This window comes from Meles meles, chromosome 6 (assembly GCF_922984935.1).
Source record: "Meles meles chromosome 6, mMelMel3.1 paternal haplotype, whole genome shotgun sequence".
NCBI classification, from domain to species: Eukaryota; Metazoa; Chordata; class Mammalia; order Carnivora; family Mustelidae; genus Meles; species Meles meles.
In genome coordinates, this window is record NC_060071.1 from 91,143,037 (window position 1) to 91,155,050 (window position 12,014).

The 12,014-nt window shown below is 36.0% G+C and overlaps 1 protein-coding gene across 1 annotated transcript in view; it reads left to right on the forward strand.

Annotated features, from left to right (window-relative positions):
- TTC6 (tetratricopeptide repeat domain 6) overlaps window positions 1-12,014 on the forward strand; it is a 213,666-nt gene that overhangs the window by 184,742 nt on the left and 16,910 nt on the right. Inside the window, exons 25-26 of the mRNA XM_046007869.1 lie at window positions 3-122; window positions 5,290-5,363. Of these exons, the coding sequence (XP_045863825.1) occupies window positions 3-122; window positions 5,290-5,363 (194 nt within the window). The remainder of the gene's footprint in view (window positions 1-2; window positions 123-5,289; window positions 5,364-12,014) is intronic.

Below are 12,014 nucleotides of genomic sequence, written 5' to 3' on the forward strand. Positions count from 1 at the left end.
AGGCATTAATAGATTATGGAACTGTACTTCTTCTTGATGCTGGAGAAACTGTGACTTTAAATACTTTCATTAATCGTGGACTCATCTACGTAGAGCTACAGCAGTATAGTTTCGCATTGGAGGTAAACCTTCCTTCCTGTTCACTTGGAAAAATGAACCCACTTGATTTTGCTCATTCTCTTCTGAAAACTAGTGAACAAATTTTTCTTGGTATCAAATGGCAATATTAACAAGCAATAAAAACTTAGCAAGAACTGTATTGAAGTACTTTGAATGAATAATAGAATCTTTGCCTCAAAATATGTATTTTTACTTTGTTTTGATTACAGGTAGATAGTTAATATGTAAAAAAGTGTTTCTGATTTGATGAAATATCAATACACTCACCTTCTCTCAGGGAGTATCTTGGCTACAAATAAAACTCAATTATTTGGCACATAAAATGATTTATGTATCAGTTTATTTTGCAGATCGGTACGAATTCTTCCTCATTCAGAATTTTCCTCATTCCCCATTGAAAATATATAAAAATAAATCTGTTTGTTTAGCATAGAGCAGAAAATGGCTGCTCAAAATAGGCTACTGGGAATAGACTTTTAAGTTACTGGAAACAGACACTCAGAATTGCAATAAAAGAGCATCTGCAGTGTGTCAAAAGAGAAAGAGGTTGTTTAAAATGTATTTTAGTAATTAATTGTTATTAATTATAATTAAACAAAATTCATCATTCTCATTTTTATCTTATTTGTATTGTCTATTTTAAATTAACTTTGGAATTAAGATTAAGAGATATGATGCAAAAATCAAATAATAATTTGAAGTTTACAGTTAAATAATGGTAGTTTTGCTTTTGTGTTTCTGAGGAATGACAACAGAATAACAATGAAAATAAAAATAACAATAAGAAGTAAGTGACCGGGGTGTTCCCTAATTTTTTCACCTTTAGAGATGGCTTGTATTATTTTTCTATGTCCTAGAGTTAACTTTAGCGATTCTGCTCCCACAGAAATATTATTAAGGAGGTGTCTGAACAATCTTATTCTAGGGAATTTATACTATGATGAAATGTAATTTTAAGAGTTGAACTCCTTTAGGTTTTGGTTTTGAGATATACCATTTAGAATTCCCTCAGGTAGAACAAGCTAAAGAACTTTTTTGGGATAGACAAGTGAGCTGTGGAACTCTGGGCCACAGTATTCGAGTGGAACAAGTGAGGAAAATGGGAGTTGAGAGGGAAAGACTGCAGCTGTTGGAGAATTAAATACAGGCCCTGTGTTATCTAACAAGTATATACCATTTAGTACTTAATAAAATCTTTCAACTAGGAAGGGCAAGATTTGAACTCAGATCTTTCTTAATTCCAAATCTTATGTTCTTTCTCACAAAGCAAGTAACTGGCATTGGTGGTATAATCATAGAGATCATTAAGACAGAGTTCCAGTCCTTGAGGAGCTCATGGTCTAGTGGGAATCATTATTAACCTTTTCTTTACCCCACATCAACTCATGAGTAAGTCTAGTCAGCTCTACCATCAAAACACATTTTGAATTCATCACTTCTCATTTTTGCCACTGCTGTCCTCCTAATTCAGGCCACAACCATGTCTCCCCTGTGGACTACTGTAGTAGCTTCTTAACTGGCCTCTCTGATTTTGTTCTTATTCCCCAGCATGCTGTTTTTTACACAACAGCCAGAGAGACCTCTTAAAAACATAAAGAAGGTCAAGTTATTCCTTGGCTCAAAACATGCCATTGCTTCTCATAACATTTAGAATGCAATCTGGATTCTTTTTCTTTTCTTTTTTTTTTTTTTTGCAAGACCCTACATGATCTGATTGTTGTCTACTCATCTGACTTCATTGTCATATGTTCGTCTTTTTTTTACCCCAGTCACTCCACTCTGGCCTTTTGCTATTCCTTGGAAATGCCAGGCTCCCTTCCTGCCTCGGAATCATCTTACAAACTATTCCTTAAACATAGAATGCTCTTCCCACTGATCTGTTTGTGGTTCATACCTTCCTTTCCTTTTAGATTTCTGCCCAAATGTGGCCTCCTTAGTCAAAAAGACCATAGATTGATTAAAATGGAATTTAAAAAATTAAAATAAACTCAAAATAAGTCTGGAAAGGGAAAGCAAAGGAACAGAAAACAGAGGAAACCAGAAGAAAACAAAAAATAAAATTTAGACCTAAATCTAACCATATCAGTGTTACATTAAATAGAAACAGTCAAATATACCTATTAAAATAATGAGAATATCAGATTGGAATTTAAAAAAAAAACCTTAACTATAGGGGCACCTGAGTGGCACAGTTAAGTGTCTGACTTGGCTTCAGCTCGGGTCTTGATCTCAGGGTTGTGAAATTGAGCCCTGAGTCAGCCTCCATGCTCAGTGTGGAGTCTACTTAAGACTCTCTCCCTCTCTTTCTATTCCTCCCCACCTCTCTCTCTCAAATAAATAAATATGTCTTTTAAAAAAAAGTCCTAGGTATATTTTGGCTCTAGGAAACATACTTTAAATATAATGATATAGACAGGTAAAAGTAAAAGGCTAGAAAAGCATGCCAGGCAAACACTAATTAAAAGTTTAAAAAAAAAGATGTTTTTCTCAATGTAAAGTAAAAAATATTAATTTGAAACTATTAATTTGAAACATTAAATTAAGAAAAAAGATGCAGTTTGAGGAAGAACCAGTGAAAGAATATAAGACTTAATATTAAGAGGGCTAGATAAAAAAAAAAAAAAAAAAAAAAACAAGAGAAAGCAGAATCTTAAAACCTGCATAAGGAAAAATTTTTAGTGGGAGTGATTGATAAATAGTGTGGTTAAGTAGGACAAATACTGAAAACCTTTTAGTTAATTGAAAGTTTTATGTCCTACCTTCATAGGAACTAGTTGACCAGGAAGTAGAATGCAGCATTTAGACTGGCATTGTTTAGGAAGTTAATGGTTAAGCTGGTTGGATTGAGAATATTTGTTTATCTCTTTGTCTTCTTGAAAACCTATCAGGAAAACAGTAAAGGAATAAAAGGATATAATTCCACAAAGTTAAAGATAGTGGAGAAGAACTCTTTGGGGCAACCAAAACTACCACTCAAGATTTTAATACCTCAAACTTAAAAATGAATGGGTAGTCAAGGATCCTACACTTGAGGGAAGTGAAACAGAGACTAAAACAAACAAATGCATTGCCATAGGTATACGGGATGGTGGAAGAAGGGGAGGTGCATGGACTGATGGTATAAGATAGCTAAATATTATCCTATGTCAGAAGTTAAACATGATACAATACTCATGTTATTAGAAATCTGAAGGTAAATAGCAGAACAAAATCCAGCAAGCTGTAAAAGCAATTGTCTTTGCAGAGTGGAGTTGGGTACCAAGAGGAGGAGCAAGAGGGGGAGCGGGGCTCCCTATAAGCTTTGTACATTTTCTAGTTTTATTAGACCCTATGCATTGTATATAAAGCTTGCTTTGATAAGAATAAAAATAAATAAAGAACAAATGCCTTTAGAGACAGTTTACCAATTACAAAATAAAGTTGGCCTTATGGAACAAGAATAATCAGTTGAAGGGATCTGGGGACACGGCCGCTGTGTGTTGACCATGCTTTCAAGGGGATTGATAGTGACAAGAATTAGAATGACAAGGCCACGTTCAGTTTGGGGGAAGGGAGGATTGAGGGAAGGCACATTAGGGCAGGGCAGTGAGCCAGTGATTAAAGATAGAGAAAGCAGCAGGACTCTGGAGGAGCAAGTTTCCAGAGGAGACAGGGAGGAATAAAGTCAAGAGTCCACCTTCTGACACAGAAAGTGAGACAGTGTGGGTGAAGGTCTTTACAAATAAACTCATCAGTGGAGGGAATGGGAGTTGGGATTTTGCTTTGTATGTGAGTGACTTCACATGGTTTGTTTTTTATGATCTCCATATTAGAGAAAAGATTCATACAGACAAGAAAAACATAAAAATTCTGTTAGCTTTATTCTAAGTAATGCCAACAGTGATCATTTATGTCTATTGCTGATAATTAATGCCTGATTACCATACAGCGTAATAACAGTTATGTATGTAAAGTCAAGTTGACATTTGTAAATTATATGTGATTACAAAATGAAACTTGGTATTCTCCATTAAGTTTGTGGTCACTCCACACAGCCTTCAAATTAATAAGAATGTTTGTAACAAATCTCACCCTTATAAATTTGCCTCCATTTTAGCAAAGCAATCTTTGTAGGGCAGCCAGCTGGCAGCATATGTGATTAGATTATATTTGAGTAGACAATACCTTAATTGTTTTTTCCCAAATATTTTCATTTAATATCAAAATATACTTGAGGAATCTAAATGGGGAGTCTGTAGTCGCAGATTGGTCTATGTGACTCATACCTTCCTCTCCCAGTAGGGTCCTCGAGTGCTCATTTGACCCTATTGCTCCCTCTTTCACCCCATTATTTGCAGAAAACTCATTCTACCCCCACAAGACAGCCAGCTTCCTCCCTGTGGCACAGCCTGGGAAGGTTTGTGGATGAAAGAGGGGCAAAGAGAAGGAAAGCGGAAGGGAGAAGGAGAAGGAGAGGGAGACCACCTATTAAGGTTAGCTCCTCTTCAGTGCCTAAGAGAGGACAGTGAGTGTTAGGGCCACAAAGTCAGGACCTTTTGCAGACTTAGCACTTTTAATTCTCTTAACTTCCTTCTCTCCAGGGCCATTCAGGTCTATCCTAGCTGACTTCTCTAACTCAAAATCTTGGGGTTAGAGTTTACATTGCTTCCTCTCAAGAGCTTCTAGGATCTCTGGACAAAACGACGTAATTCTTCCCAGAAGTGTGGATTCCAAAGGTAGGAGCAGCCTTAGTCAATCCACACAAACCACCCAGTTATACACTTTCCTGGGCCTAGTGCCTGTTTGTCCTATAGACATGCACTGCCAAAACTACTCTCCAAGTGAATCTCCATTTCTATCTAGAAGGGGAAGTCTCTGGTGATGTGCACTGGGGAAAAAACAATAAAAAGAAAGCAAATGAAATATCTCATTACACAGAGCAGGGCAAAGCCACAGGGAAAGTGTAAAGAAGTAGCATAAGATTCTGAGTGAGTTTTCAGTTATGGGTTTCCTCTGTTACATCCATTCTCATTAGCTGTGATACTAAAATGAAAAATAAAGTTTTAGGAAGATATATATTTTAATGTTTGTGTTAAGTATATTCATGGTAGAATCAAAGTTAGAAGAAAGTTTAAGAAAGCACAAAAGATAATGTTACAAAATTAACAAAAACTTGTAAAACTATTTCAGGATTTTAAACAAGCTGCACTGATAAGCAAGACTAATGTGAGCCTTTGTCAAGCGACTGCCATGTGCTATCACAGGTATGGAGTGCAATTTATGTTATGTGAAACAGGTAGAACCATCATATTTATAATGATAGAGGAATAGAAGAAACAGAGGAAAATGTTGTGGAACTAACAGAGTATAAAAATGGGGAGAGACACAAAGATTCCCTGTAGAGAAGTGGGGAGCCCCCCTGAATGTGTCATTATAATAAAAGATTTAGCCAAGTCTTCAAGAAATACCTGCATCATGGCATTGGGGAACCCATCTGATACAACCCCATTTACTGGAAAGGACCTTGGTAATATACAGGATAAAATCATGCATAGCTTGAAATAGCTAAGAACAAAATAAAATTAATTAATTTTGTTCATAAAATGGAGCTAACTTTTATAAAGCCTCTTTTCTGGAAGAGAGAGTGATTTCAAAACATATTTTCAAGAAGATTTTGCATTTAGAAAATGTAGTCCTAAATCTAAAACTAATTACAACAATACCAGTAAATATCCACAAGATATAAGAAAATCTATAAAAAACTTATTACTTAAAACATTATTACCTGTTTCTGGGGTTATTATAAAAATAAGTAATGGAGCACCTGGGTGGCTCCGTCAGTTAAGCATCCTGACTCTTGATCTCAGCTTAGGTCTTGATCTCAGGTTTATTAGTTCGAGTCCTGTGTTGGGGCCTGTGTTGGGGGCTACTTAAAAAAAAAAAAGTAAGTTATAGAAGGGGAGAAAAGAATAGGCTCAAATATAGATGACAATCAGTTTAAAAGTTACTCAGATAATATTAGAATAGGTAGATTTTGTTAACAGTAGTGTTTATGTTTCTACATATACATTTGGCATCTAAAACTTAGTTTCTGATCAATTTGCTTTAAAGCATAGATATTTAGCACATGAAGATTTTTTGGTAGGATGAGATATATTTGATTAAGTAATAGTTTACAGTACTATTTTTCATGAAACAACAGCAATTAATTGGAGGAGAAATTTAGATGTTCATAAATTATGTGAGCTAGGCTGTGTAAATATCCAGTTTAGAGAATAGAGCATAGTTTGAATTATTTAGGAAATCAGCATTCTTTTTTTCCCCCTTTTAGGACATAGTACAGCTACATTTTTCTTTGAGAGTCAGATTTTTAATTTTATGAACATAGTAACATAATAATTGGTACTTGTGAAAGGTGTTATTGAGGTAAAAAGCCTAAACAGGTCTCAGACATTTAATTTTATATAGAAAGCAAAACATAGTCACACCATTGTCTATGTTAATCCAGGAACCTTCGCACAATTCATTTCTTTAGGTAATTGTCATTCTTAAAAAGAGATGGAATAATGATGACTGACGTGTTTGTTTTGGTGGGTTAGTGCAGACCAAAAATGTCTGAGGTTATTGTATCCTCTTAAACTTAAAAAAAAAAAAAAAGACTCCAAAATTTCTCTCAGCCTCATTCCTATGTTTAGCAACTATTAGAGACAGTAAAGTTCTCTCTGTGTCAGTTCCTGAGCTCTTTTATGAAATGTAATCACTGGGTCTATATGGCAGAGCCTCCTTAAGCTGATACTGCTTTGCAATTCCAAATAACCCAACTTTCATCAGCCGACTGGAATCTCTATTGTCCTTTAATAAAAGTAGAATTTAAATCAACAGTAAAGCCCTGATAACTCACAGTCCCAATTCCATGTGTTTTAAGTTTTACTGAATTTAGCAATAAAGAATGTTTAGTGATTGGTTATATTTATTCCAGAAAAAGTATTTTTGCTTTTCAAGGTAAGCTATAATGTGCTTATACCACAGCAGGTTGGTTTCTAAGTACTGAGATTCATTATTGATGTCTTATAGTGGGGAAAGTAAAAGTTTTCCCATTTGGAAAATTCAAAAAAAAGGAATAAATCTTTAAATTTTAGGACTTTGATCTTTGAACTCATGGGGTTGCAGAATTTTGAAGTATGCCTTTGTATATATCTGGCTCTCACTCTTGTGGTTGCTAGGAGACAACATTCCTTAGGCTGAATATCCTACTTGTTGTCCAATTTGGTCACTAAGAGTGTTATGGTAGAGTTAATTTTTAGATTTCTTTGAGAAAGCCACTTTCAGATTAAAAAAAAAAAAATGCCACAGAGGGAGAGCCTGATTTACTCAGTTACATGTCCTAGCCACTTTTTATCCCAGAATGTCTATTTAACGTCTATTTTACTCTTTTTATATTTGCATAAAGTATTTTTGAATCTTTGACTCTGCAAGCCACATTCTTTGGTATTGGGAGGTATTTATGATTTATTTGTACAACTCAGTAGGGCACATCTGGTCACGTATGTGATTAATTTGGAAAATGCAGTGGGCCTTTGTGTCTGTGGTCTTGTCTGCACACTCAGCACATGGTCCATAGTAATAGACACTCTAATGATAATCATTCACCTTCCTCAGTGATCATCTTATTTTATATTTATAAAAACACATTTTATTAAAAAAACTAATTTTAGATATTTTTATATTTGTAATTGATGCTTAATAATTTATGTCTTGGCTGAATATGTATCCTGTTATAGATACTTGACCACGTCCTCTGTTGTTTAACTGCCATGTGATTATTTAACAAAGGCTTCAATCTAGGATTTTGTGTGATATCTACATATTCAAAAAAAAATGAGACTGCTATTTCTAAGTTGCCTTTCTGTTTTTCTTTCTTTCTATTTGTACAGGGGGCTGGGAAGTCTCTGGTTTTGGCAATGTCACCTCCCCTGGACTTGATTTTTGTCATTGTCATCTTTGAAGAGGTTTCTATGTGTCTTGCAAGGTCTCTTTCTAACTTTAGGGTTTAATAATTATTTACTTAGTCTGAATAGATTAGGTGCTCATTAAACTTTAGTGCTTATAGAGGAGTTAAGATAGCAAAGTAGTAGTAGAGTGACCCTAAGCTTCTCTCATCCTTTGAACATAGCTAGATAGTTATCAAGTCATTCTGAACACCCAAGAAATCAATCAGAGGTCTGTGAAAACAAAAACTGCAAGTCTATAAGTAGCAAAGTGACCACTTTTGGAAAGTAAGAGATGTGGAGTTGACTTAGGGGAGATATAGCTGTGGATATATTTGTGGGGAGGGAGACTACTTAGGGAGGCTACCACAAAGTATTAGAAACTGTGGAGTGCAAAATATGGATGTTTAGTAGTCTGCTGTTGTGGAAGACATGCCTGGCTTAAAGGTGTTCAGGTGGCAAAGTGGGGCAGAATCCCAGGACTGAAAGCATGGCTGGAAGATTCCCTGGGTTGAAAGAATGGGTGGCTCCAACACGCTGCATTGTTCGCAGGCATAGAAGTGGGGAAGTTTGGACACAGGCAGAATGAATGCAGGGTTCTGAGAGAAACTGGGGACACAAGAGGGGTGATTGATTGCTCTTCCATGAGGGTGCACTGAAGAGTAGGGGCACAGACTTTCAGCTTGGAGGCTAAAGATCAGGGCACCGCCATACTCATCTTGTGCAATAGCACCATTAACCTTCAGGGAGCAAACCAATGCCACCCAGAGGATGCTGGAGCTCCTTACACCAAGGGTCCCCCACCCCAATGCCCTGGAGGCACATTTCCACTGAAAGAATTCAGCCAGAGAATCTGTGCAATAGATCTCTCTCCTAGAGGACCAGCACAAACAACAAGCTGACACCATGTCTACTGATCATGACCAACACCAAGGAAATACAATTTTAAGGATGTATTATGAACAACTATATGCCAATAAATTAGTCGATCTGGAAGAAATGGATGTATTCTTGGAAACTTATGAACTACCAAAACTGAAACAGGAAGAAATAGAAACTCTGAACAAACCCATAACCAGCAAAGAAATTGTAGCAGTAATCAAAAGCTCCCCAAAACCAAGAGTCCAGAGAGAGATGGCTTCCCAGGGAATTCTACCAAATATTTAAAGAAGAGTTAATAGGATTCTTCTGAAGCTGTTTCAAAAATAGAAATGGAAGGAAAACTTCCAAATTCATTCAGCATTACCTTGATCCCAAAACCAGACAAAGATCCCAGCAAAAAGGAGAATTACAGACCAATATCCCTGATGAACATGGATACCAAATTTACTCACCAGGATACTAGCCAATAGGATCCAGTAGGACATGAAAAGGATTTTTCACCATGACCAAGTGGGATTTATCTGGGCAGCAAGGGTTGTTCAACATTTGCAAATCAATCAACGTGGTATATCACATTAATAAAATAAAGGAAAAGAACCATATGATCTTCTCAATTGATGCCGAAAAAGCATTTAACAAAATACAGCATCCTCTCAATTAAAACTCTCTCCACAGTGTAGGGATAGAGGGAACATACCTCAGTATCATAAGAGCCACCTACAAAAAACCCACAGCAAATATCATTCTCAATAGGGAAAAACTGAAAACTTTCCCCCTAAGATCAGGAACATGGTAGGGATGCCCACTCACCATTATTGTTCAATATAGACTAGAAGTACTAGCCTCAGCAATCAGACAACAAAAGGAAATACAAAGCATTTAAATTGGCAAAGAAGAAGTCAAACTCTCACTCTACAGTGATGGCATGATACTTTGTGTGGAAAACCCAAATGAATCCACCCCCAAATTGCTAGAACTCAAACATGAATTCAGCAAAGTTATGGGATATAAAATCAATGCACAGAAACCAGTTGCATTTCTATACACCAATAATAAAGCAGCAGAAAAAGGAATCAAAGAATCAGTCCCATTTGCGATTGCACTAAAAACAATAAGATACTTAGGAATAAACCTAACTAAAGAGGTAAAAAATCTGTACTCTGAAAACTACAAAGCATATATGAAGGAAATTGAAGAGGACAAAAAGGAATGAAAAAGCTTCCATGTTCATGGATCAGAAGAACAAATATTGTCAAAATGCCTATACTACCCAACAATCTACACATTCATTGTAATCTCTATCAAAATGACACCAGCATTTTTCACAGAGCTGGAACAAACAATCCTAAAATTTGTATGGAACCACAAGATGCTGAATAGCCAAAGCAATTTTGAAAAAGAAAAACAAAACTGGAATCATCACAATTCTTCATTTCAAGTTATATTACAAAGTTGTAATCATCAAGACAGTATGGTACTGGCACAAAAACAGACACATAGATCAATAGAACAGAATAGATAACCCAGAAATTGTTCCACAACTATATGGTCAACTAATCTTGGACAAAACAGGTAAGACTATCCAATGGAAAAAGGACAGTCTCTTCAACAAATGGTGTTGGGAAAACTGGACAGCAACATGCAGAAGAATGAAACTAGACCAGTTTGTTACACCATACACAAAAATTAATTCAAAATGGAGGAAAGACCAAAATGTGAGACAAGAATCCATCAAAATCCTAGAGAAGAACACAGGCCTTTCTGACCTTGACTGTAGCAACTTCTTACTAGACATGTTGCTGGAGGCAAGGGAAACAAAAAAGCAAAAATGAACTACTGGGACTTCATCAAAATTAAATCTTCTGCACAGCAAAGGAAACAATCAACAAAACTAAAAGTCAGCCTATGGAATGGGAGAAGATGTTTTCAAATGACATATCTGATAAAGGATTAGTATCCAAAATCTGTAAAGAACTTACTGAACTCAACACCCAAAAAACAAATAATCCAGTTAAGAAATGGGTGGAAGACATGAATAGACACTTTTCAAAGCAGACATCCAGATAGTTAACAGACACGTGAGAAGATACTCATTACTCATCATCAGGGAAATACAAATCAAAACCATGATAAGATACCACCTCACACCAGTCAGGCTAAAATTAACGGCACAAGAAACAACAGATTTTTGCAAGGATGTAGAGAAAGGGGAACACTCTTGAACTGTTGGTGGGAATGCAAACTGGTGCAGCCACTCTGGAGAACAGTATGGCGGTTCCTCAAAAAGTTAAAATAGAACTACCCGATGATCCAGTAATTGCACTAGTAGATATTTACCCAAAGGATACAAAAATACATACTCAAAGGGGTACATGCTTCCCGATTTTTATTGCAGCATTATCAACAATAGCTAAACTATGGAGAGTCCATTTGTCCATCGACTGATGAATGGATAAGAAGAGGTGGTGTACACACACACACACACATGCACGTGCACACACACACGGGAATATTACTCAGCCATAAAAAAGATCAAATCTTGCCACTTGCACAACATGTATAGTGCTAGAGTGTATTAAGCTAAGCAAAATAAGTCAGAGAAAGACAAATACCATATGCTTTCATTCATATGTGGAATTTAAGAAACAAAACAGATAAAACAGATGAGCATATAGAAAAAAGGTGAGAGGGAAACAAACCATAAAAGACTCTTAATGATAGAGAACAAATTGAGGCTTGATTAAGGGGTGTGGGTGGAGGATGGTCTAGATGGCTGATGGGTAGGTATTAAGAGGGCACTCATTATGATGAGCCCTGGGTGTTGTATGAAAATGAGGAACTACTGAACTGTACTCCAGAAAACAATACTGCACTGTAGGTTAACTAAAACAAAAACAAAAACAAAAACTATAGGGGTGATAACTAGATAGGTATGGAAAAATAGCTTCAATTATTGCCTTATTTTTTCTTTTAAAATTGATTAGTTTATACAAAAAGTGATACTGTATTTTATAAACCATATATTGGTATATGTACTCACAAAGG